Source organism: Corvus cornix, chromosome 1A (assembly GCF_000738735.6).
Source record: "Corvus cornix cornix isolate S_Up_H32 chromosome 1A, ASM73873v5, whole genome shotgun sequence".
NCBI classification, from domain to species: domain Eukaryota; kingdom Metazoa; phylum Chordata; class Aves; order Passeriformes; family Corvidae; genus Corvus; species Corvus cornix.
This window is the reverse complement of record NC_047057.1, coordinates 26,349,693-26,377,368: the sequence shown is the minus strand read 5'-3', so window position 1 is coordinate 26,377,368 and position 27,676 is coordinate 26,349,693. Positions and strand designations below refer to the sequence as shown.

The following is a 27,676-nucleotide window of genomic DNA, read 5'->3' as shown; positions in this document are numbered from 1 at the left end:
CAGAAGTCCAAATCCAATAATTTGGGAAAACACAAAGTTTCTTGCCATGTAACAACAATTTTCATATAGTAAAGAGCTGCAGCACAGCTTATGAATTAGCTAAGATACAGGCTTTATCAATATGAGGTTTTCTTTTTTGTAGGATTTTACCTACTAAGACAATGTCTCTACTGCTAACTGACATGTTGTATCAGTGATGATTCCAAGAAAACTCATCCTTTTTGGAGGACAAAACCTAGACGTTCCACTTACACACCTCACATTTTCACAGCTATTGGATTTGCACAGCTATTGAATTAGCTCGAAGTAGTGCCCTTAGATTAAAAAACAGTTGGTGTTCTGCAAATTCCTGTTTAACCATGTCAAGAAGGACATGGTTCAAGATGTGTTTCTCTGTTATTGGCCCTAACTCTTCCCAGCAAAACGGATTTAACTCTTCCTCAAAGGAAGCTATAATAATATTTAACACAAAAAAGAAAGAAAACAGGCATTCTAGACTACTGATGTATGGGAAATAACAAAGTTAGACGTTCTTCTGGTTACAGGCATATGTAGAACATCAGTTTGGACATTCTACAAGTATCAAGAGGGATGAGTCCAAAGACCAATACCCAGGAGGCTGGAAGAAAGGCCAAGAGGAAAGAAATACTGATGAACTTTATTGGCAGGAAAATTGTCATCTGTTTTTTTTTAGACAGCCAGTGAAGTGTACAACAAAGATGCAGAGATAAATATAGAAAAATAAAAGTAAAGTAAGACCTTAATACCCACTAACTTCTCACAAGAGCTAGACATAACTGCTATTGACACCTTTTAACAACCCTGTCTGTAGCTGTTACTTATAGGAAAAGCTGAAGTTTAAAATTGTTGAAATAAGAAAGGGTTCAAAGCAAACTATACCAAAACCAAAATATACCATCTCCATTTCAAACATCCTATCTACACATGATCAGTAAATACAATATATAACTTGCATTCTCTAGAGAGGCAGGCAGAGATCACACACAACAAACATATCTGAAATTGTACTGAACATGTATGCATGGGCACCTTAAATCAACCCATGCTTGCCTGTTGTTTCTGTTTTCAACAGATTCAAATATATCTCTGAATTTTAGTGAAAGAGTAGCTTTAGTGTCAGGTTGTTTCTGCAGCTATGGGAGCTAATGCATTAGTTGTTCAGGCCCTTGCAGCAGAAAATGTGTAAAACTCCCATGGCTCTACTTCAAAACTACTCTCACTTGTTTTGAAGTAAGCTCCAGATAACAGAAAATGTTATCTAAGAAGTATCCTCCTCATTTTCAGATGTTTAAATAAATAGTTATTTCCTCTGTTCCTTCTACTTCCAGCGCGTTAGCTAGCACTGTGGTTTGCAGCATTCATTATCTTCATCCTTAATATTGCTCCATGAATATGTCATCATCTAGCCAGAGACTGAAGGTCTGATCAATCAGCTGTAGGGAGAACTAACTGACCCTTCCAGAGGGGACGCTGGAGGGGCTCCCAAGGAAAAGGGTAAGCTGTTTTTTCAGCCAGAATGAAGCCAGGATGCAGTACTTCTTACCTGTTTCTTTCAGCTCATATTTAGATTGTAGGATCACTGAAAGCTTTTTTAAAAAAATATGTTTAAAGAACTCTTCCCTTTTTTTGCAGTATCCCAAAGTATTTATGCATATCATGGTGGTTTTTGCAGAGCTTTCGTCATTGCAATGTGTTTACCTTGAATGCTTTAAATGGTAAAAGTTACTGTTCCTACTAAACTCCATCAGCCAATACCCAAGTAGCTCTCAGGCCTATTGGTGGGTAAATAAAGACTTACTAGAATTCTTTAAATATCTTTATTTTAATTATTTTATTTCAAAATTACTTCATCTCAAATTTAATACTTGGTTACTTCCATGAGTTTCACTTAGAATAGAAACCAAGAATGCTGGGCTCACCACCGTTGAGCAGTATTTTCTCCAGCACAGCAAATAACTATGCTGTTATATACTTTATGCACCAGGCATCACTCACATTTGTGTAGCATTTTTATGCTACATTAAGAAATGGAGTATCCAAAGTGCTGAACTAGCAAGAGTTACAAAAACAAGAGTTAACAGATAAGTGAGTCTGTTTGCTGAACTGCCCCCAAAGAAGAAGAAAAAAGGAGAAAAATAGTTTTAGCAGTTTTTTCCTTGTAATTACTTAAAAAGTATAAGGCAAACTTCCTTAACCCACATATTGCCAGTAGATCAAAAAACCCCTATATTTTAAGAGTCTTTGCCTCTGAAAAACAAACCACTAAATTAAAAAAAACTGTATTCTTGTAAATGAGCAGCTTATACAGAGCAGTGTTTCAAGAATTGTTCCTTAGGAACACTATTCCTTTCATCACCTGCTGGCCCATGTACATAGCACACAATTCGAGCTCCTTATCTGCAGGCAGCCCAGAGTAACCTTACCTGGGTTAGTGTACAGGTGACTCTCTACAGTTTTCCCAATACTCTGCAGTTTAACAGCTTGAAGGGACTCATCACCATGCATGACTGTTGGCAAGCTGCCCAAAGCATCGTGAACCAAATTTGCCACTTCTCTCACATCAAAGAGCTTCAAAAGTTCCGAGTACACCGATGGGAATGAGCTGAGAAACACAGCCTAGAGGAACAGGACAAAAATGGACAGTTAGAACAGTTTTGACAATTATAGAATTTAAATAACTACAGAAATTCAAGTAACTGTAGAAAAATGCCTGGTTTCAAGGGTAAGTAGCAGCTTTAAAAAGAGTCTTATTTTCAGAAGGAATAGCCTCACATTCATTAATGGACTCACACTTGTGACTATTTCCTTTAAGTAATATCTAATGATTAATTTCTCCCAGGACAAAGTGGAAGTTCAGCTTAGAATAAAAATATTTATTCTTTAAATACAATTATGTCTCTGCAAGAGAAAATTTTTAAAAGGATGGCAGAATCTAGCTGATATGATACCAAAAATATTTGTGTGGAGTTGTTTTGGTTTGCTTTGTTTTAAGGTAAGTAATGTAACAGTCTCTATATCTTCCATTTTTCAAATAATGAACATTTTTATTTTGGAGTGAGGCAGCACTGGTAGTCTTGGTTCCCTTCAGCAATCTTTAAATAGGGTTAAAAAGTCATTGATGAATATGAAAACAAAACACTGTAAAAGTAAGGAGGACAATGCCAGAGAAAAGAAGCTGAAACTGTCATTCCCTTCTTTTTCTCTAAATCCTGCTGATTGTGAAAAGCTACTTGCACACTCACACTGGTGGCAGAACAGGCTTAGTTAAAAATACTGAAAAAGAATTCTAAATGTGGTTGTTTGTATCATTTTGTTGTCTTTTGACTCCAGCTGCTTACATGATATGAAATGGAATAACTACCTCTCTACTCTGTTCTCTCTGATTTGCTATTTTCTTGGCAGAACAGTTTTCTAAAGCGATTTGGAAAATATTAATTCTTAACAGGATCTTAACCACCTTTGGTTACAGAAACAGGGGAAGAGGACAGTATATTCATGAGCACTTAATGTAGAGAGCTGTCTCCTATGTGTTTTGCCTCTACACTTTAGCACTAGCCCATTTTTGTAGTCTCAAATGAAATAAGATATCATCTGAGTATTAAACCATATGGTTCATCAAGACCCAAAAATTTTCTGTAAAGCATGAAAAATCTGATAGTAGTCTTTTGTATGGCTCAAATTCTTCAGTGTCAGTGTGGCTAAACTAAGCAGTAAAAAGTCCAAAACAGAAAAATTGCTTTATTTGTATCCATCAATATAATTATTAAAATTCAAAATAAAATATCAGATTTAGCATTATCTATTCCAAGCATATTTAGAAAGTGCTGGTATGAAAATTTCACACTGTAGGATAGAGAGTTGAAAATGCCACTTCGTACTAGCAAAAATACATTTTCTTTCTGAACAGGCATACATTTTTTATACTGGATGTGGAAAATGCCAACAAGCAAGAAAACTTACTTGTAGCTGGGATAAAGCACTAGTTCCTTTGCTCTCTTGAGACAGGAAGAAGCGTACTGACATAAGGAGCTCTTGAATACAGCAGCGAAATTCCTCCTCATTTTGTCCACCAGTAGCAATAGAGAATAATCTTCGAGATTGAACTATGTATTTAAAGATATACTCCTGTGCCTATTAATGCCAAAATGAGAGATAACTCACAAAAATGAATGTGCTCATCTCCAAACAGAACACATGCAATGATTACATCATTCAAATAAAGAAAAGACTCTGAAACAGGACCCCATTACTTAATTTTGGCAAATCTTTCTGCTGAAACAGTAACAACATTTTAATAAAAAAAACAAAAACAAACAAGCAAAAACTTCACATCACTCTCTCCTCCCCCCTCAAAAAAAAGCGCTTAAGTTGCAAAACTGTTGGAATGCAAATTCAATATACAGCCCTCTCTCATTAGCAAGACACCAAAGTTCACAGCAGCATAGAAAATAACAGGGAATAGAAAACATAGAAAATAATAGGGAACCACACTGATATTTTATTTCCAAACTGTAGCACCTGTCCCAAATGGGATTATTGTGTTGTATAACTCAGCCTGATGGCACACTGTGCTCTTCTGATGATACAAACTGGGCAACAAGAACAACCACAACCACCAAAATCAGTAGAATTCCCTAGTATGGGGACTGAACCATTAGGTCAGTATGCATGTCTGCCATTTAGATTCATGCAATGGATGTTAATATCACCATTGTAATCTATATCTGATTCCTTTGCCACATTCAGTAAGGAACACAGAGCTCCAGAGACTAACGGTAGTGAGCCTCAATGGTCAACTTACTGACAAAAGAGAATAATGAATAAACTGATTGTACTGAAAGTCTGCAGCTCCCTAGAATTAGTACTTCTGTTCCATCATTTATATATATTCTGCCTCATTCCCTAAGTTAAACCTGTGGGTACTGTATGTATGAATACATCATTCAAATATATACTTGTCTTCAACAATTTTTATTACCTTTAGTACTTCCTGTATGTGATCATGAAGCTCCACCTCAGTGACTCGATCAATATGCCACTTCAGTACTTTTATAAGATCTCTAAAATAGCACATCATAAAGTATTACAACACAGAAGTGGGAGAAGGGTTAACTTTGCACATAAAATGCAAACCAATAGCTGTCATATGAGAAACACTGGCAAAATAAAAAATATATCACTGGATTTCACTGATGACCTCAGGCCCAATATTACACTTAGTTTTCAGTCTGCTGAAGGGCACCTAGCAGATCACTGATCAATGGGCAATAATACCAGCATTAAAGATGCAGTAGAATGATTTTAACAGGGAAACACCCTTTCCTTAATGATTGATTCTCTTTGTTTAGTAGTAACTGTCAATATTAAATCAGAGAGAAAAAGTACAGACTTCACCTGTACGCAAGTGCTCCTGCAAAATGACTTTCAATGTAAGTGTCCATTACTGGCTTAAAGTGGTGAAACTTGCTGTCCTGCAGCAAATTTATTATGTGAACCTAAATGTGAGAGAAAAAACAAACAAACAAAAAACAACACAACATTTTTAAAAAATTTTACTTAGTTTTTAACTAGTGTTAAGCATCATCACAAAATGAAACTTACCAAGCAATCAAATACTTTTGATCCATATTTTTGAGAATTTTCATCTAAAATCCCAAATAAAGTGTCTAGTGTATCTTGAAGAAACTGATGGGAGAGAATATGAGACAGTGTTATTAAAAAGATATTTCTGTGACATGGAAATACATTATTTCCCTCATATTATCTACAAGTATAAAAAGGTATATACCTTCACTATTTCTGAACCATCTATTTCTTTTAATTTTGAGAGGCACCCTGCAATTTTGTCTGGGTGGGTTCTCCACTTCAGAAGGTCAAGCATATCTCCTGCAAAAACAAAATGCAAGATTGAAGTTGGAGGCAAAGCAGCATTTCAGATTTTAAATTTTATTATTACAGTCCACTCAGCAAAATTTGGCATCATCAAAACAAAGGAAAACACCTCCAGATTTGCTATAATATGATCTTCCCAACAGCATATTTTCATTCCATTCTGTAATTGCTCCACTAATACAAACATAAGAATGTGGTACTGGGTCACAAAAGTCAGTCTCCTGTGGCAATTCTATCAGGAAATTTCCTTCAGACACTATCTTAAGAAAAGCAACTATTTTGCCCTCACTCATCCCATTGAAGGATGCCTTCCAGAGTTACTCTCTGAAAGCTAGAAACAATCTCCTAATTAATAGCTTGAATATATTTGAAATACTCATGTTCCTATGTCTTTTTAGAGAATAAACACGATGCCTCTAAGATCCTGCTTTATTAATAAGCAAAACAATCTCTTCTGGAAAACGAACTATTCTGAGCTGAAAGATGTCTGAGTGTGTCCAAACTCTCTCTGGTTTTAATTCATTCTCCTTCAGCCTTCTTAACCAAAATGATAACTACATTACAGATAAGATTACATCATTGTTTCCTACATCATTAGCAAGTTCATATGTCTGTTGTAAACACCTGACATATATGTTCTAGAATTTGAGGGTCTTTTAGATAGACATATTTATGTCACCAATACGATGCTTCTCCTGTTTAATACTATTCAGCTCCCTGGGTACAGCAGAATCCTCAGGAGTCTCCATTAGTGTATCCTGCCTTTTCTACCATTAGATTCAATCTAATTTCTATTCTTTCTTATTAATTATTTAAATCAAAGTTACAATGCTTTTCTGTGTCATATTTTGATTTTGTCCCTCTCAAGTGATGAGACCTTCCAACAACATATTAGCAGAAAATTATCTCAGATTTTAGTAAAGTTACTCTCATCTCTACACCCTTCCCATCCCTTAAAGCATAGAGAAATCCCAGAGATTTCTTCAGATCTAGTAGTATTTTCTTTCTACTCAGGAAAGTCCTTCTACTCCTTCTACTCCATTTTAGCTTTTATTTGCCCATTTGAAAATTCTTATTTCTAATCTACATGTTTTCCCATGCAGTGTATTATTGAACTGCTGCATTTCCTCTTGATAACAAATAAAAAACATTTTGAAAAGAAAGATTAAGTAGTTTATTCTGGCATGATTTGTCTTTGATAAACTTATCTTACAGAATTTCTGAATTAGTTACACGTTGATTTTTCATCCATGATTTCCTGTAAATACTTGCATAAAATTCATCAGGGAAGGATGGCCCAATTAACATATCTGCCCTTCCACCTGTCTTAAAGGTAAGTTCTACATTTAGTAGTCTTTGGACATATGTTACTGCTTCACAGATGTACTAAAAAACCCACCTTGCTATAAGATTGAGAATTTCTTGTTCCATACCGTAATTCAATACCCTAAAATAGTTTTGCAAACTTGGCTTGGCTTTTCAGCAGTTTTTCCTTGCTGAACTTGGACACATCTGCAGTGCTCCTTTCAAGTTGTATTTAGTAAAAGAGACACATATTTTTGAACTGTTGAATTAAATAAATCCCAAAGCTTTTTTATATTCAAGTTTACTACTTTTACACTTCACTGACCAGCTTTTCAGAAATTCTCAGTGCCTAGTGGTTTGAAGCAGAAAACCTTAATCACCATCCAACCCTTCCATCAGTTTAAGCTGCACTACAGTCTAGTTGATCATTGCCCAGCATTGTGTTAGAAGGAGTCAGTGCTTCTGAAGTGTTCTCAGCAGTTATTAAACTAAGAAGTTAATAGTAAGTTTTCCTCTCAGTTCAGCATCTCTGGCTGCTTTCTACCACAGACTGTTTTCACACTCAAGTAATACTTGAACAGCACCCATCTTTGTGTCATCTCTTTCCTGGTGTGGTCCAGGGAAGTTCCTCTATCCCACAAAAAATGAAGTAATATTTTTTACTTTATTAACATTAAATAAGTCTCCACCTATATTCAAATTTTGCCACAGGTGTTAATGGCAAACAACCAACATAAGACTCCACAATATTTTGCTGCCTTGATTGCTTTTGATGGGAATAAATTGTTTTGATGCATTTATGCATTATATTTTTGTTTTGCTTCAAGCTGTGCTGGCATGGAAAAAAGAGATCCTTGAGTTATACTGAGTGACAGAGAGTCCCACACATGCATCAAAGACACATTCCAAAGATCAAGGACAAATGATAGGTCTTATTATTCTTTCTGTCAGGAATTTTTAAGAAACAAGATTTACAAATCCAATGAACTACATTTGTCTTTTGGATAATTAAATGTACTTCTACACTTTAAGCCTCAGCTCAAGCTGACGAGTAGCGAGACTAGCTGACGCTGTCAGCTCAGAGCACGAAAAACACTTCTGTGCAGGTTTGCTGGAGGAACTTGGTGGAAAATAGTTGACACTCAATATTAGGGATTTGTTGGGGGATTTAAAGAGAAAAAGAAAGCAAATGTAAGACACTCACTTCAAAGGACTTATTTCAAGGGAAGTGCTAAGGAGGAAAGACATTCTAAGATAATATTAGTGAATAGCCCAAGCATAAATGACATGAATAGAAAATCTGACATGTGAATCACAAGGGGAACAGAAAGCAGTGTGCCATGTAGTAAGAGACATGAGAATATAAAATTGTCCCCAGAAATAGGCCCACTAGGAAGTCATAGTTTTGGAAAGCAGAAAAAGTCACTGCTGATGATTAATTTTGCTGAAGAATAAAAATATTTCCAAGGCATCATCTTAAAAATAATTAAGGCCTGTATATCTAAAATAGACTACACCTGACCTATTATCCCTACCAAATAAAATACACCCCTTCTCAAAGTACGTAATTTAAATCCAAAGACCCAGCTTTAACGGAAGGTTTAGGATCACGTTTAAGGAAGTGGTTTGGGATGATTTTCCATCTCTCTTATATAAGTCCTGAGACATCAGAAATTGGCTTGTTGTGACACTACTACACTTCAGGAGGAAAAAACTGAATTCCATAACTGGCGGTCAGCATGTCTCTTCCATCAGGCTGCTTCTGTGGTCACCAACACTTCCTCCAAACTGGGGTTCCTCAGAAAGCTGCCCAGTGCTACTTTTGTTTTCTTGATTCATTGGTTTGATTTTTTTTTTAAATGCAGCTAGAAGGACTACACCTCTGCCATGCTATATGGCGTGTTGCTCTGCTGCTGACCAAGGATGCATCGATCAGTGCTGAGAAATGAGTGGATGCCAGTAGCTAAACTATTCAGACTTACTGGAAGGATCCTGACTCTCTTGCAGCCAGAGATGCCTCCTATATGTCAAAACTAAGACCGTTTTGATAACTACTCAGTAGAAAAATACTATGTTCTCTCTCGCTCTTTTGGGGTGTTGTAGAGTAATGAAAAATAACTACCCATCTGAGAATATAATAGATAAATGCTAGTATACTTTTTGCTAATATTAACTGATTAACTATCCAGGATCAAAGGAAAAGTGAAGGAAAAATTAACCAGTAGAAAGATTAAAAAAGGACGCGTTCTTAGCCATGATGAACGCGCAGACTCCCCTGGTTAGAAGGTCTCTAAAAATTGTCTGGAAATAATCCTAATAACCCCTCCAAAGTACCCAGGGTAAGGAAGTTGTGGATCCCAACAACTAGGAGTCAGCCGCCATCCCCCAGTCCCCATAATTTTAATATGCATGAGAGCTGATGGCATGTGGGAACAATCAATGAGAGAATGACAGCTGAGTAAAATTTCCCAGCAAGCGAGTAAAGCTGCAGCCTAATTCAGTTCCACCCTTTACAAGTCTGGGTTTGGGGTCCTTCCCCACCCCATAGCCAGACAACAGAATAATTTTCAATTCGTTTTTAGACTGGACATTGTTGTTTGTAAACAACAGGTGAATCTCTGAGGCATTCAGAAAAATCTCCAAACTTAAAAACAAATTCAAAAAAACCCAGCAATTTTCAAAAATACCAATACAAATATTTACTAAAAAAAATTAAATACACAGATCTTTTTAATCCTGTATTTTTTAATACATAAGCTACATTCTCTCAGGGATAACTGAAGTAATGCTCACATGACCAAATATCCACATGCTTTGCTCTATGTTCATTTTCTGAGCATGCAATAGATTTTGGCAAATTTTTGTTTAAAAGAATGGGGATTTGGAAACTCACCAAGATGAACTTCCCAAAGAAGATCCTTGGAGAAAATATGAGCCTGTCTATTGAAAATATTTCCACCCTCTGAAGTACTGCTGAAATAATTGTTAACTCTTTCAGAGCTGAAAAGGGGATCAATATTATTCAGATATTCTACACCCTCTTACTCAGAATATGGTTAAAAAAAAAAGGAGGAAATTTTATGCCCTACGTCATACATCTATTTACATTAATTACAAAATAAATCCTGTACTGTAAACAAAAATTAGTATTAGAACCCCAGACAACAGGGCAACTATTTATCAGTGAGACACTTAAGTTCCAGGCAGCACTTTTATGCATGTGTAAGTACTAGTAGATTCATGTAATTTCCTAAATCAAGGCCTTTAACTGAAGCAAATTTAGTCTCCGATTCCCTATTAGCTACCTTTGGGAAAATCTTTCATTGGGCAACTTTCATTACGAAGGTAATTGCTACAACAATACAAAAAGGGTGTGCACAGGGAAACAAACCACTTACTGTTTGCACACAGTTCTATCTTGGACACTTGCTATTAAAGGGTGAAACATAAGAGGATTATTTCAATTTAAAAAGCTGCTCTAGTTTATGTTCTATAACCAATCTGCAAGCAGTTAGCAATTTTATCATCATACACAGAAGATGGGTAAAGTCAGAGATATTCACACACATGAGAGAGCAAAGCAATAATACAAAATTGTGGTTCTATCAAAGAATGGTAAGAAACACATTACCAAGCAAAAGCACAATAATTAAGAAATTTTTTGAAAACTGTTCCACAGTTTTTTGTTTTAGTTACAAACTGTAATTATTATGGCAGGTAAACAAGAACCGTAAGAACTTTATACAGAACACTGGTTAAGAATTTTACACAGAGCACTGCTAGAGAGTGTAAACACATGTATTTATACCTGCTGCTCCTTATAGCCAGTGTAAAAGATTGCTTTAAGTAGTAGTAAATGTTTGTTGAAGAGAAACAAAAAGCAATATATGCCTAATTAGAAACTAACTGCTAACAGCCTAAAGCTGACAGTAAGTAGTTAATAAAAACTGTACAACAAACAGATTAAGAGGTTTTGTAAAGCAGCTGGGTTTTCATAGCTGATTCCAGAAGTGCTGCATTTGATTCCAATATAATGGTCATCTAAAAAGCATTCTTGAACTACTTAAAAACAGTGGTTTATCATGATGCATCTGTTTCCATCTGGATATAAAAAAATTATGAAGAAAACCAGTTTATAAAAGAGATAGAACATAAGCTATTTCTGAGTACACCCATGCTTGCTTGGCATGGAAAAGACTAGCTATCACACTCATTTCAACTCATGTTTTAAATAATCAACATATCCTACCATTTTGTGTGAGTTTAGTGGAGCAGAGAAAGGATGTAATCCAGAAGGACTCTTTAGTGGTTTTTACTGCCTGGCTGTTGTTTCCTAGGGATATTCCCTTTGAAAAGGGGAGTTTGAGGTAGCGACCAGAATCCTGAAGGTTTGCATTTTCTTCACACTGTGAAAACAAACCAGTTAAAATGACTGTACTGCACAAAACAATTGACCAAATCTCTAAATTATATGAATCATTGTTTCTCCGCCAGAAACTGAAGAATTTCCACTATGCCTGTTGCAACTTTGGTTTTTGAACATAGCATCATATATTGGCATTGAAATCTAACACATTTGCACAGGTTACATTAAATGAATAGCTACAAATTTTCATGTTGAAATCTAAACTTTATCAGGGAGCATATAAAATCCTCTGAACAAAGAGACAACCCTTATATGTGGAAAGAGAATTCCACAAAGTTAAAATAACTTCCCTTTTGAAATTCATAATAACACAATGTGATATAATAGTAAGACTTAGGAAAACCAGTGCACTGAAACACATACCTCGATTCAATTGCAGTTTATATCAGGAAGGTGAATATTAAACAATCAGCAATGGATATGTTAATGGTGACAAGGTTACCACTCATTTGATAATCAATACAGACTTTCTCAATGCCTCTGGGCATTTAAAGTATGTTCCAGAGGAATCATTACAGCTAATGACTGCTAATTCAAATTACCTTGTGTACAATTAGTTCATGGGTTCCATCTGGCAGAGTCCTCCCATTTTCCTGCATCAGGGGCACGAAAGAAAAGCCAAACAACTTCTTCTCCCCCTTTTCTTTTGCTGAAATGCATATATAAATAGCAGCACTCAAAGATAATAGTATACATTTTAGACAAAATAAACATATATAATGCAACATAAGGAAGTATACTGGAGCTGCAGCTAGTCAGATGAAGATTATCTTGAATTGCTGTTCCAGTTTGTACATTGTCTCCTGTAATGTTCTTTTTTATCTCACTTTAAATCAGAAGGGAGTATTCTGAAATAACTTAGTATATATTAACAACAAATAATGTAAGCCACCAAATATGCAATCTTAGCAACATACAGAAGTTTATCCCCCTCTGTGAAACCTGTTTCTCATAACTTGGAATGCAGAATGTGGAACCAGCCATCAATTTTTACCTCAAAATCATCTCTAAAATGTTTCAGAATGTTTTAAAAAGTTTAGAATTTCGTAAGTAAAAAAAGCATTACAGAGAAAGTTCATGCAGCTGTCTTTTTCCCGAGGTGTTATGGAAACTCTTCTGCTGACTACAGCTGTGACAGGGAAGACTAGCAGAAGTCATGAGCACCACTTACTGGAACAGTGCCGGAATTCACAGCGGATGTGAGCTCCTCTGAACTTATCCACAGGAATGGGAAGTTTCAGCAGCTCAGCCCATCTGGGGCCATTGTTATGATAAAGCACAAAAGAATGGTACTCGCTGGCTGGTGGCTCTCCAGAGCCAAATGAGATGAAATCCTAATGAAGAAAAAATATGATTAAGGATAGATTAGTTCACTGGTGAAATGTCATCAAGGACTGCTCTTCCAAGGACAACTATTTAATGTCTACATTCGTATCATAAATGCCAAATGTAGTACGATGTTCAATATCTTATAACCCTCAAAAACAGTAGAACTTTTTTAATATTTGCAATTAGAAGATAAGAAATGGCAAAAATCATTCACAAAATTTAGAATCGAAGTGTTAAACAGGGTGTGCTGGGTGATCAGGGATGCTTAAACAACACACACATTGTGGATTCCCCATGACACAGCATGGTCTAGCCAATGTTATGCCCCAGCAACAAAGAATGGAACGCAGACCAGAACAGCCCAGGCTCAAGATCTTCAGTCATCCGAAATAAGCCTGTAACCCTGCCACTATCAGTGATACATCCCAGCACTAAAAAATAAATGTGGATCCTATGATCAGGAAGAAACATGGCTGCCTTTAAAACACCCATGATGGACTCTCCATATCAATGCAGACAAACGGATTTGTCGAAGTTCTGACTAAAGGCTATCTATTAATTCTCTGTGGAAAAGGTAAGGTGTAGCTTTTCTGCTGTGCAATTACATTCTCAATATCTTTTCTTGTTTAATATATATATACACACTTTTGTGTGTATATATAAAAATGTACCTATATTGCATGCCGTGCACCTCTATGCACAACCTCACTCACATTCCTCACAAACATGGAATTTGAAACAGGCTATTTGTGTAGCCTTTCTTCATTGTGTCACTCCACAGCCCATGCAATCATGCAGAATAGATGAAAATACTATTTTCAAATTAAAAAAAATTAATTTTAAAGACGATATATAAATATGTGAGGAAAAGTTTGAATGTGAACAGAAATTTTTTTGATACAGAAAACTTTTGAGAAACAGTCATCTTCTTTTAATAATTAAAATTTAAATCACTGCCTGTTTGTAAGCTGTCACCAGCAGCATACAACAAAATCTGAAGATGAGAAGGAACATTCATTTATTCTTTTTACTGATACACGGTGGTGACTTTTGCAGCAAGGATCTCTGATTTTAATAAATGTTATAAAATGTTTAATAAATGTAAAAAAACATAAATTCAAAGTTATCAAAACACGTTGCTCTGTGTAACATAAAAAAATTGCATACTTCTAAGAAGAATTCTTAGGAAATAAAAAATTCTCCAAAACTTGATATTGCTTCAACATTTTCCAGCACCTTAATGGAACCATTAGTTTTTTGGTTGGCAGTTTTAGGTGTTTATCCCATCACAGAACATATATAAAGGTTTTATATAGACAATTTATAAAGGTTTTACATAGACAATTTACAAAGGTTTTAAGCTAACACTTTGAATACCTAAAGACAGCAAAAGATAAATATGTCCTTTCCAAAGAATTTCTGTACTCTTCAATCAGTGCCACAAAAGAAGACTTACATATGAAAAAGTGTATCAAAAGTAACTACAGCAAGGAAAAACATAAAACAAAGATACCTTTAGAATTTGACCGCTGCTGTCCACCACATGCATTGTCACTTCCACATTTCTGGCCACACTTTTCCCTCCTTTCTCAAATTCTCCTCTTTCTACAGTGATATATAAATCATTCCTCATTTCACCTATCAAAAAAACCAAATGAAACAATGTGTCCAAAAGTCAGTCCAATTTGTTTACTTTTGCTTTTAGTATTTAAGTAGATTTTCATCTTATCTTACAACAGATAGTGTCACACCCACAATTTATCAGTATTTTTTGATTTTAAACAATAATTGTTTTTGTAAACCAAGAAAACCAAAAAATCTTCAACCGTCTCAAAACCCAAAGATTATCTGCCATACTAAACCAATTCTAGGGGCTTTTACTCATCTGTTAGATCTGTTTGGTCTTTACATTGGCCCCTCTAGCTATACTGAAGCTAGTGTCTAGCTCCACCTCATTTAATTCCTCTTCTAATCTAAGGCAATATTAATGCACTTTCACTTGTAATCATTACAGTTCTCTATTTAACTGGTTACAACTTTTTTCTACTTAATCTCAAAAGGAAGTGTATTATTTTGCAAAAGTAAAAACCAAGAGGTTGGTGTTCTTTCCATTAGAAGGGCAGTCTTCCCAGATTGTGAGCATTCAAATTCTTAATCTAAAGAATCTCAATATATTTTTCATCAATAGCGTGTTCCAAAACTTATGAGGAAAAAGTTAGCTTAGTTAGCTTATTTTTCACTTGTTGGACAGGCTTCTGAGAAATTAGACTCTTCATCAGGACATTCAAACTGCAAATCCAATACAGACACTACCTAAGTACCACATCGTATGCACAAGTACTGCTAGCATATTGAAATTGAAATTCTTTGCACGTTCATGCAGTATCACGCTAAGTAGTCTGTCAGAACATAAGTAGATCATAGGGACAAGATCAATTTTATTTTAGTTTCAGTTGACACAAACTGCAAAGTCTGTATTTCACAAAAAGAGGAAAGAGTGGTTGCAAGAGGGATGGAATGGGGGAAAAGCAGTACTGGTAGTGACTGGAGTACCATAATAGAGAAGCTCCTGTTCTGTTTGAAGATGCTAAATCTATTTATAAAGAGTCTAAACTAATCTAGCTCTTGACAAACATTACCAGAACTACTTTGAACCAATTGGACTTTCCTTGTGAAAGGCAGAACAATGAAGGATGAACAGCATCCTAATTAGGAGCATTTTCTAAAATTTTTATTTCTGGACTTTGTTGAAACAGAAATTGAGAATATGTGCTTTCATCTAGAGAAATGCAAGTTTAGTGAAAAGGGAATAATATCTTTCAATAAGGCAGATTTTCACTCAGCACTGCTGAAATAAAGTGCGATAGTTTAGTATATTTATAGGTGTGCCACTTAGAAGGCAACCATGGGATGTGTATCTGTATTGTGGGTAAAATTAATTATAAGATATGTAACATAAATAATTAGTGCATCTTCAATTTCTAGCTTCATTTTAATTTGCAAGCAGAATTGGACTTGCTTGAACTTTCCACAGTACTCTCATGTTTCACATTCCTTGCATTTTACTGCAGGCAACTCTCCAGTGATTTCTAAGTAAGGGAAACAATGATCTTGCTATAGTCATGGAATATTTTTATAATATTATTACATCACTGGGTGCAAAATAATTAAATTATTCCTCCAAAGCACAATCTAAACAATAAAAAAAGTAAAAGAAGAAACTGCTATATCATTAATCCCTCAAGACCCATGCCCATAAACAAGGGGGGAATTCTGCTATTGTATTACCTTATTATCAGTTACCTGCTGAAACAATCATGGGCAGAGGCTAGAATACAGCTAGACAGAATCAACAGAACAAATACCAGATGGTATTCACTTAAGAGTGTGTGAAGTCAAGGACGAAAGAGCTGAATTATTAGAAAGTGTGTGCAACCACCAGATCAATCTCTGGTTCCTGGTGGGAAACATGTTTAAAATAAGCAAAAGGTGATGGTTATTCAAGTGATGGACAGCAAGACTTGTAAGAAAAAAGCCCAAACACAAAAGCAATCTCAAAACAAAACCCAAACCTTTCCAAAGGATGTTATGAATGTAAGTAATGTATAAGGATGAAAGTGAAGGATGGAGAAATTGTGGAAAAAAGATCAGCTACAGGGTATGAAACAGGCAATCATAAGGACTCAGGAAATCCCTTGAGTTGAAAATAGCTGGAGGCTGGGAGAGCATCAGGGGGTAATTACCATACATGCATATATGCATACTCAGCTTTTACTTTTCCTTAGGTTCTCCTTACAACACTCAGCTAGATGAACCCTTGATCTGAATCTGTAAAGCTGCTCTTACTGTTTATTCAAGTAACAAAATTAAAACTTAAAAACTCATTAAGACTACCCTTAAAACTAGTAGATGATTATTATTTCTACACGGCAGTATTATTTCATTATAAAAATTTTAAAAGTTAGTATGGTATGGTTACCAAAGATCTTGTAGCATGTTGGGTCCTTGCTCAGCATATGTATATACTAGCCTTGGTTCTAGTTAGTGCTGCCTGTTGCCCCCTTTCAACTGTTTTACATTAAGAAAAGATGACAACACACAGTAATCAAAACAAGAAGCTTTGCTACATAGCTGATTTGAGCAAATAACTTGTAGGTGCAGCAATTTCTCTTTAAAAATTAACTTGAATCCTACATGCATTTGTGCTACATTATTTTGATTTATCAGCACAGACTTATTTCAATTTTCCATGGATCTTCACAGAAACATAACCATAACCAAATAAGCATTTCCACGAAAAATTTAATGACTTACCCCCGGTGTAACTCAGTAAAAATTGGAAGTTTTCCTTTTGAAAAATCCTGTACAGGATTTAAATGCAAATAAACAGTGGAATGGGATGCCCTATCACTGGAAGTGTTCAAGGTGCGGTTGGAAGTGGCTTTAAGCAACCTGGCCTAGTGAAAGACGTTCCTACCCATGCGGGTGGGCAGAGATAATAATCTTAAACATCCCTTCCAACTCACACCAGTCTATAAGTCTACGCAAAAAAAATAGGAGAGCATCTTTAAAAGTAGTAATTGGGGCTCTACAGAAGTGAAGCAGGCTTTTAAAAACTGTGTTTCAATGCATTTTAAGGTTTATTTTAAAAATCCGAACCTGTTGTGGTTTACCTTTTTAACTGCCAGGAGAAATCAAATCACAGTGAAAAAAGACAGAGGTGTAGGACATACTTTCTCAAATACTGACCTGTTGCTGTCCTAACAGAGCCCTGTCAGAGTTTGCAATCAGTGTAATGAAAGGATAGTTCACGTGAATCTTGCCCTGATCTACCTCCATTCAGGAAGCTCTGCTCTGTTTTAAATGTCTTGAAGAAACTGAAGACACATTGGTCATGTTATTGAAAGAAAATGCCATTTTTTTTCCATTATCATGCACGGTAAATTAAATCTAAAAGGAGACTAAGCCTCTTATGCTATATGAGAAATAACCATGTTTTATATGGAAATGAATAGAAAAGCAGAAGGGAGATGATTGAAATAGACTGGAAAATTGGCTAAAAAAAAGTAAACTCTGGGCTATGTATCAAGCATAGAGTCTGTACCAGGTGGATATAACAGCAGCTTCCTTTCCTCAAAGTATGTGGCATATTGGGCATTTTATAATATCTACAGAAATGTAGGGTTCAATGTAAATTTGCCTCCTGTCTGGAGGCACACAAATATTTCACTATTGATTTAAAACACGATCATTATTTGCAACCAAAGTGTAAGAAAATCAACTATATTGAACTTGTACAGTTCAGCTATGAGTCCTGAGATGTTAAGAACTTTACACCATGTTCCTGACAAATCTTCAGCACAGTATTTGAATAAACATATTACGAGTATAAGTTCATAAAATCAAAAAATCAACAGGTTTATAAATATTAAAAGCCTTATCAGGCATGAAGCCTTATCAGAAAACAGCTGCTGGTAAAAAAGAAAATGGATTTGACAAGTAAATGTCACTCTGGAAAGAAAAATAGAATAAAAACCTAGAAAAATACACTTGGATACCAAATTTTTTAATTATTTCACTGTTTATATATTGGTCTGGAGATATGCTAATCGCTTTTACTTTCTCATTGTAAAAATGCCATTTTTCAATGTTCCTTAAAAGAAATTCTCACTCCAAAAATTGAGATCATCTGTTTAAACTAAGTTAGGGCATTCTTTTGTGGAGCCAGTTCCCATAAAAAAAATTCCAAACCCCCTATAAAGCATTCAAACATCTTCCTGAATCTATCTATATTCCTTTAACTGATCTTTTTTATTTATGACAACTATAATTATACATTTGATTATAAGAATAAGCATCATTTTTCTGTGGGATCTTTGCCTTCACCAGTACACCAGACAGATTAAATCAACTTTTTTTCACTAAGAGAGTCAATTACAACCATAAGTAGCACTGAAAGGCGAAGTCCTGTTGAATATCAGAGTTCTGAGGTAGACTTTGGTGAGTATAAATGGTGTCTTCAGCTAAACTATCTGCAGGACTCAAATAAATGTTACAGGCGTACGTGTACTGAGACTTTTTACAGTGTTATGTTGGAGAACGGTTAGAGGATCAGGGACATGGATTATTGATAAAACCAGATCAATAGAAGAGCTGTGCAGGCAAAGGCCTGGAAGCAAAAGCCTGCACAAGCAAACGCCTCCATGAGAAAACGCCTGCGTGAGAAACGGGCCTGAGAACAAAAAGGGAGTTTTAAGGAGGTACAGTCCTGTGCTGATAAGATATACTGACCATGAGAAGGGAGGAAGATTTTTGATCTCTCAAGTCAAAACATAAATAATAGAAGCTTGCCAAATGTAGTCTTTTATCTAACCCAATTATGTAGAAGTAAGAATGCGCTTTTGTAAGCTTAAACTAATTAAAGAACTGATAAGCTTGTATTCAATACTATATAAGTGCCTCTGTATTGCTAATAAACGAAGCTTGCTCTACCAATCACATTGATTGTCTGCATGTCTTCCCCTGCCAGAAAGTCAGCAGTGTTACACTTTACCAAATGTGAGGAATTAACACAGAAATAGGAAGGGCACATTTCAAATAGCACAGTACATCAGATTTTAATTACAGGTTGAAAACTAAAATACCTACAGAATTAAATCTCTATCAGACAAGAGACTTTGAACATGATGAAAAAAGCAGCACACTCATTCCAGCCTATTTCTGTGTTGAGAAATACAGAGTCCCCTTCTCCAAGCTTGTTTCAGTGAAAACATCCAATAGCTGTTTTCAGCATGAAGTTTGGAACAGGAAAAATCAACTGAAAACAGTATCAAAATTGTGCTCAACTTTTGAGGTGACAAACCTACCTCTACCTATAATGAAAATGAGTGGTATGAAAGATCTAGACCACTTGAAAGCATTTGTTTCAAAAGAAAGGGCAGCTCATTTTTCCCTGTTCTGATGGAGCATTACCATTCCCTGGCCCCCTGTAGTGACAGGTCACTTTCAGCTTTCTGAATTCAGGGCATCCAGACTGTGAAATGAACAGCAGAGAGCACCATCCAGTTAGTAACATTCTTAGGCCAGAGTCAAACCCCACTGTAAATCAGCTTTGTCTAGGACTGTCAGTTTTCTGGATAAGAAACAACTATCGAATGGTGAACCACACACGTTTAAAATCATTAAACATGTTCTAGGTCTCCTTAGAAGTCAAAGATACTTCTAGACATGTAGGTTATGAGCTGAGTCAACAGAAGCTGGAGAAAAGCAAATTATTTCATAGTAACTTCATAGCTTAAAACGCTGCTTATCTTAGTAAAGCTACTTTCTAGACATTATTTCAATAAAAAAACGAGGTTAACAACTTACAACCAGCATAGGTAAGACAGAAGATTTTTGCACATTGGATATGAGATGGTAAACAACAAAGAAGAAATAAAAAAGTTGGTGTTGGTCCCTATAAGAGTGGGAAGTAATAAGCTGTTTCTTGGAAAAAACAGAACTGTGAGGATCAAAGGGTATATCTAGGGAAGCTGTTTATTCTTACTTCTGACAATCATGCAATGTGTTGAAAATTCTATCCTAATTACAGAAGACACCCAATAACTCCAGTGCTTTAGGACTACTTAGCTAGCACCCTATGATTTCACCTATCTGGCTGATCAAAAGTAGGCTGACTAATTCCTACAAGAGCTTCTAATATTAAGTGAGGGGTAAAGCCATGTGGAAACTGAAATTCCACAGAATTTAATAGAAAAAAAAAAAAAGTCAAGCTGCAGTGGTGTGAATACAGCCATAACTTTTTGATGCAGCACGGTGTTAGGGTCTCCTCCCCCGCCGTGTAGCCCTGGGAGATGAGCCCTGGGAGGGAGACACGGGGTTTCCCTGCCCCTGGTCACCTTTGTTTCCCATGGGTTGGTTTGTGTTCCCCTGCGCGGGCAGAAGGACCCTTGGTCCCGTGACTGGAACAGTTCCTCGGCAGAGCTCCGGCCATGCGGCTGGAGAAATAAACATCTCTGAAACATCTAGCAAGAATCTGTCTGTCCATATATATTTCCTTTCCACGGGACTCCTGGTTTGGTATATGCATGTTGCAGGATCCCCACTGCAACAAAATGGTGGAGAATTGAGAGCAGAACGATCCCCGATCCCTAAGCGACTGATTTGTGTGAGTAAACCCTGGAAACTTTGGATTCCTCTTCTTGGTTTTGCTTTGCTATTCCATATCTAAACTATGGAGGAACCGTGGGAAGACTCTTGGCTCTCAGAGCTGCATATGGACATTTATCTTAAACTTAAAATCATTCTTGAACAACGATTTGTAAATTTTAGCTTGATTCAAGCTCAAAAAGAACTGAAACACTTCCTGGCATGGTTGTTTAAGAGCTTTTTCTATGTTTCTTGGGATTTAATTCTTACCAAGGGCTTTTGGAAAACCGTTTGGACACAGTTAATATTGGAGTCAAAATATATGCCGATGGAAGAATATTTTCGTAAATATTATTTAGTTACCGAGACTGTTGAGCAATGTCAGCTGTGTCCTGGCAAAGGGAAGCCTGGCGCAGGGACCGTGCGGCCCAGGCCACGTGCACCGAGCGCTCTGCGAGCAGCAGCGAGGCAGTTCCCGCGCGCGGGCGGAGCCACGCGAGCCGCAGTGTCGGTGGCGGAGTGAGGCGCGGCGGGAGCGGCGGGACCCGGCAGTGCCCGCCCGGTCCCGCGCAGCACGTGGTGGAGCGAGCCCCGTGAACGCCCGGCCAAGAGGGGCGGCGTGCGGGCGGCGGCCGGCGGCGGCGGCGGTAGAACGGAGCCGTGCCCAGCCGAAACATGCGCTGGAGCAGGGTGCAGGGGGGTCATCGCTCGGGGTCCGGCCGAGATGTGGGTGCAGCGCCCGGCATCGGCAGCGAAGCTGCGACCAGAGGAGGCGGCGCACGGAGAACTGAGCGGCGCGGCCCGGCCCGGCCTGCGCAGCCCCGAACGCGACCCCGGGAAGAGCGCGCAGGCACCAGCAGCCCCGACAATTCCAACACGGGAGCGACCAAAGGAGAGAGCAAAGACACAGCGAGACAGAAAACAGCAGCCACTCGGAAAAAGGAAAAGATCATAGTAACTAAGATCTTAGGGATAGTAAAATGGTATAATGTTAAGCAAAATTATGGTTTTATAACAAGGTGTGACAACCAGCAAGACATATTCATGCATAGAACTGCTATTAAAAAGAATAACCCTGAAAAATGCATCCCAAGCTTGGGAGATGGAGAGGTAGTGGAATTCAAAATTATACGAGGTAGAAAAGGGTTACAAGCATCGCAGGTCACTGGGCCTGATGGTGTTTCTGTAAAAGGCAGTATATATGCTAAAAATCGTAGTCATGTGAGACAATATCTCCCTTGTAAACCCCCCCTACAGTCTCCCTTTCCTAATCCCACCTTCCCCTTTTACCCTATGTCCTATTACCCCCAGTGTATTCCCAATCCGTTTTTTCACCCATGGTTTCCCTCACAAAACCATGCTTTTGCCAATTGTTTCCCCAAAAATCCCTTTCCAATGCCGAGTGGGGGATGAAAAGGGGGAGGGAAGAAGTTAAACCCTCTCCTGCCTCAGTTTCCCCACAAAGCATGCTCAGAGAGTTCTGTCTCCCTTCTGTCAGCCCTAAGATGTTCCACAGAATCTGATCGGACATTTAAAGACTCAGGAGGGTGGCTTGTTTTGTCTTGAAACTGTTCTTGTAATGTTTATTCAGTTGTTTTCATTCTCCTTTTATTAAAATAAAACGGGTGAGGTGTTGGGGTCTCCTCCCCCGCCGTGTAGCCCTGGGAGATGGGCCCTGGGAGGGAGACACGGGGTTTCCCTGCCCCTGGTCACCTTTGTTCCCCTGTGCGGGCAGAAGGACCCTTGGTCCCGTGACTGGAACAGTTCCTCAGCAGAGCTCCGGCCATGCGGCTGGAGAAATAAACATCTCTGAAACATCTAGCAAGAATCTGTCTGTCCATATATATTTCCTTTCCACGGGACTCCTGGTTTGGTATATGCGTGTTGCAGGATCCCCACTGCAACAGCACAAGCTTTCAGTGCACATTCTGCATCAACAGCCACTCTGGTATGTGAATTTAATTGTAAGTGGAAGGTGCTGAATTGAAATGTCTGGGTTGCTAAATCAAAATGTGTACAGGACAGCATTGGCAGTACCTGACTTTTCATATGGTCCTGTCAATTCATTGCAGCTTTGACCTGGCAAAAATACCTTGAAAGCACTTTCTATGGGCTAGGAGAGGAAGAACTCCAAATCCTCCTTGCCCCAGCTGTAGGTGCTAAGCTGGTACATTACATCTCAAGAATTCTGACCTACAAAGAAGCAAAAGCTTCATGACTTCAATCCAACTACCAATGAATTGTAAAAAGGCAGAATGGGAGCAGGGGACACAGACCTGACCAGTATCAATTACGTGCAAAAGTCTAATATAAGGAGCAAGAGGAAAGGCCAATTAAATTCACAACCAACCACAAGACAGACTGCTGGAGGACACAGTTAATGGGGGTCAGCCTTCCTCAACCCGCCAACTATAAACCACAAATATTAAATACCCAGTAGAGAGAAAAGAGCCACGAGTAATTTCCAGGCTGGAGATGACAAAGAGTGCTCAGGGGGCCTATTACGTCCACTGTAGTTTCATTATGGGATGGCTCTGCAGGCTCCCTTTCCTTCATAGGTTGGATCATCACTATCACGGACCTGTGTACAAGCACTGGTCTCCTGCTGCTCCCAAGTTGGACCTACATGTAAGCTGACCCCAGCTCAGAGAGGCTTAACTGCTCCCACTGAACCTCAGATGATAAGAACAACACAGGTAATCACTAGTAAGGAGAAGGTCAGATCACTACAAGTGTCAGGAGAACATTTGCATGAATGTATCATTTGTACTGTTGTTTTTATAGAAAATTTGCACCTAACCTAAGCATCAAAGCAATGATCCTTCATCACAAAATTCTTTTTAAACTTACACTGAAGAAGCCGTGAGTTGCAACTGCAACACATACATTATAACAAGACTTTTCTCATATTTCAAACATATTTAGAACTGCAGAATTTCTTGTAGCATATTAATATGAAACAAGGTTTTCAAGCAGAAGATAACTGTCAAAGATCAAAGGTAGAGTCTTTGTTAGAAACAAGAGTTTAGTTTGCCAGTTATCCTCAAAAGCTTTCAAGTGAAATAAATTTTGATTTATTTACTAGTGTAACAAAACACAGCATGACTGTTTTGAACAAGCATCTCTGATAGTTACTGCTGTCCTGACAGCAGCCACTAATTTAAAAATAATTATACAGAACTCACTAGGAGCCTTTGTTAGGAACTGCTTTTTTGAAAGCTTTGCTCAGAATTGTAGGTCCTTTAGAACGATGAATTGCAAAAGAGCAAAAAACATCATCTTGTTTAGAGGAAGTTCCTGTTCATTTACATCTCTGTAAAATACAAGCTAATGAGATGTTTTATACTCCAAACATAACTTGAACAGCTCTTAAAACAATTTCAGTTGTAGGGACTGAAAATCTCTGGCTGTGGCACAGACAAAATGGTATTAACCCAGAATGTAAATCTTGTCATGAAAAACATTTTAGAGAAAAGATCCTTAGAATACTTTGTAGAATGGGAAAAGAGCTGTGTAGCAACTGCCAGCGGGAGGATGTAAAAAAACCAAACAAAAAAAAAAAACCACGCAGAAGGTGATTTTGACTTGAGGAGAGGGCGCTAAGGAACCTTAGTACACCTTTCCCGCTATCCTTCAAGTAAATCCATGTTATGCCTTTTAGCACCTAGGATGTTCTACGGCATCCATGCTGATACATACATTTGGAGTTGGGTCTGGGGAGAAGAGATGAAGTCCTGGAACACTACAGCAATACCTAACTCTTGCTTATCCCTTTCTGGCAGTTGAACTTTGATGATTTCATAGGCCAACTTCCATGCAATGAGCTGGGACATCTTCAACTAGAGCAGGTTGCTCAGAGCCCTGCCCAATCTGCCCTTAAATGTTGCCAGGGATGGGACATCTACACTCTCTCTGGGCAACCTGTTCCAGTGTTTCCACTCTTTTTTAAAAATTGGTGAAATGTTTCCCTCTTTACAATCACTGGGTACTACTGCCATGACTTTTCAAACATCATGGAGAGTGGCTTGGCAACTACATCAGCCAACTCCCTTAGGGCTCTGGGCTGCGTCTTACCAGGTCACATAGACTTAAGTATGTTCGGATTCCTCAGGTGGTTACTGTTCTCCTACAGTGGGAGGAACTTTGCTCCCTCCAGTTCCTGCCCTGAGGTCCTTTGATTTGAGAGGCTGGGAAGAGAGACTTACAGTGAAGACTGAGGCAAAAAGATTGCTGAGTACCTCAGCCTTTTCTTCTCATCTGTTGAGACCAGTGTGCCAGGAGTATGCTTTTCTAATCTTTTCTGGCTGAAATACCTACAGAAGTTCTTACTTTTCTTTGCATTCCCTTGTCGATTTCAGCTCCAGCTTTGCCTCGGCCTTCCTGACCCAATCACTACACAACTGGGCAACATCCCAATTCTCTTCCCAGGACACCTGGTCTTACTTTCAACCGCTTCTGCATTTCCCTGTTGTCCTTTAGTTTGACCAGCACGTCTTCACTCTGCTATTCTGTTCTCTTGCCTTCCCTTCCTGATTTCTTACACATTTAATTTAAAAACAAAAATGAATTTTAAAAATTCAAGTTAAGCAATCAAGGATCATTTGTGAAAATTGTAATACGGAAGGATGTTATCTGAGAGGAGGGCATTCTTAAGGACAGCAGCTCAGGAAGACACACATGCATGCTGCATTTCACAAAGAATTTCACCATTGTAGGAAATAAAATCCCATTACTGAAACAATTTCCTTTTTGTTTTGCACTTTAGAAGATACTGAAACACTGACTGGCTGCTCATCAGGGAATATATTCAGCACTTTCAAAAAGGGGGGCAAATCTCATTGACATGCTTGAAGTTGCCAGTGAATGTGTTTGAGTTTTAAAGACTGTGATAACCACCAGTCAGCTGTCTGTTCAGTGCTTTTTCCCCACAGAGCATACCTTGACTTCTCCATTACTGAGGCAAAAAACAACCAAGCAAATTTTGCACACACTCACAATATTTATGAGTAATATTCACACATGAGTCAAGAATGAGAAAATGTTTTACTTGGTGCTTAAATATATACATACAAAGAAAAGCTCTGAAACTGGGACCTTCTGGGTTATACAAATTATACAAAAAATTATTTGGGGCACATTGTGTGTCTGTATTTAAGTATATTACAGGGGATGTGCAGAAAAATTTAAGACTTAATTTATTTATATGCTGGCAGTTTATATATTATCACTGGTATTCTTGCTTATATGAGGGAAACATTAAAACAACTCTGCACATGTTAGGATTTTGGGAGCATTGGTCACTGGTAACACTACTGCATTTTTACTATTGGATTAAGTAGACTTGGGCATTTAAATCAGAGATTAATAAACTGATTTTTTTTAGTACTTTCTGCAGTTACTTTACTTTTGTTCTTTAATAAAACATTATCTGCATTTTCAGCTTTACTGCAAAAACTTTCAACAAACTCTAAGGAACATTCGCCAGAAAACATCTGATTAAGCAAATAAAATGCCCTTTACAAGGAATTCTCAAACTGAAACACTTTCAGACTTCAAATGAATTGTAGATCTACCACATAATACTCAATTGTTCTGTGACTTTCTTTCTATTCCTTTAACAGTGAGATGTAAAACAAGTTGTTTTGAACAAGTGAGGAATAAAAGACTTGCAAGCTTTTTTAACAGAAAACTTCGACCTGTTGACTCTGTCTAGCTACAAAATAAAAAAAAAATTCCAACAGAATTTTGAAAGACTGTTTACTTTTACAGAGCTAAAGCATTCACTTGTTAGTTTGCTAGTGTTCCTTATCTGGTTTATTAAAGAAAAACTTCCAAGCTGTAACCATCCTTGTACGCACTTCCCATGAGTCACTGCTACTTATTCTATACTCAACAGAAAGCCAGTTTATTCTTCAAATACTAGAAACTGCAGAAGACTCTTTTCCCCATTCTTCACTTCCAGAGATTTTAAATCAAGGAAGTCCAGTTAAATTATGGGTTGTGTTCCCTTTCCATAGTTTTCTTCTATTTTCCCTTCCATTTCTAATGAACTAAGAAAGTAAGACAGAGGAGATGGAAAAGAGAAGGAAAACAATATACAAGTTCCTTGTACTTGTCTAACCAAATATGTTGTATCCATTTTCTCCAGTGACTTGTAGAAATGTTAATTCCTTCAACAGATAGGATTAAAGTTTTAAAAAAGTATTAAAATAGGATTTAAAAAGCAGAGGATATTGCCCCTTGAGTACTACAGTTTCGTGAAAGGTCAAAATCAAGGTGGAAAGGGTGTCTCTGTACCACTATATTGCTTAAAAATATTTTGTGCAACTAATATATCCAGTGGCAGAATTTAAATTTAAACTGTTGGTACTTCATACAGTATAAAGAAGTTTGGAAAAATTCACTCCACTGCTCAAGGGAGAAAAATGTTTAAGTCTATCAGACACAGGCTTCTTCCCCTGGAATCAACAGCTCCTTACTAACTCCAAGCTCACTGGCAGATACAGACACTTACCATGACGAAGACAACATATTCCATAACTTTCTTTACATTTT

General features: G+C 37.5%; 1 protein-coding gene across 5 annotated transcripts in view; it reads right to left on the bottom strand.

Moving 5' to 3' along the window:
* The window catches only part of DOCK4 (dedicator of cytokinesis 4), a 231,714-nt gene that overhangs the window by 72,707 nt on the left and 131,331 nt on the right, over positions 1–27,676 (bottom strand). For all 5 annotated transcript variants that reach the window (XM_039571264.1, XM_039571266.1, XM_039571265.1 and 2 more), the window contains 10 exons: positions 14,487–14,611; positions 12,816–12,978; positions 12,187–12,293; positions 11,468–11,624; positions 5,810–5,907; positions 5,623–5,706; positions 5,416–5,516; positions 5,000–5,081; positions 3,982–4,152; positions 2,445–2,637 (listed from right to left, as the gene is read on the bottom strand). In XM_039571264.1, the coding sequence (XP_039427198.1) occupies positions 2,445–2,637; positions 3,982–4,152; positions 5,000–5,081; positions 5,416–5,516; positions 5,623–5,706; positions 5,810–5,907; positions 11,468–11,624; positions 12,187–12,293; positions 12,816–12,978; positions 14,487–14,611 (1,281 nt within the window). The remainder of the gene's footprint in view (positions 1–2,444; positions 2,638–3,981; positions 4,153–4,999; positions 5,082–5,415; positions 5,517–5,622; positions 5,707–5,809; positions 5,908–11,467; positions 11,625–12,186; positions 12,294–12,815; positions 12,979–14,486; positions 14,612–27,676) is intronic.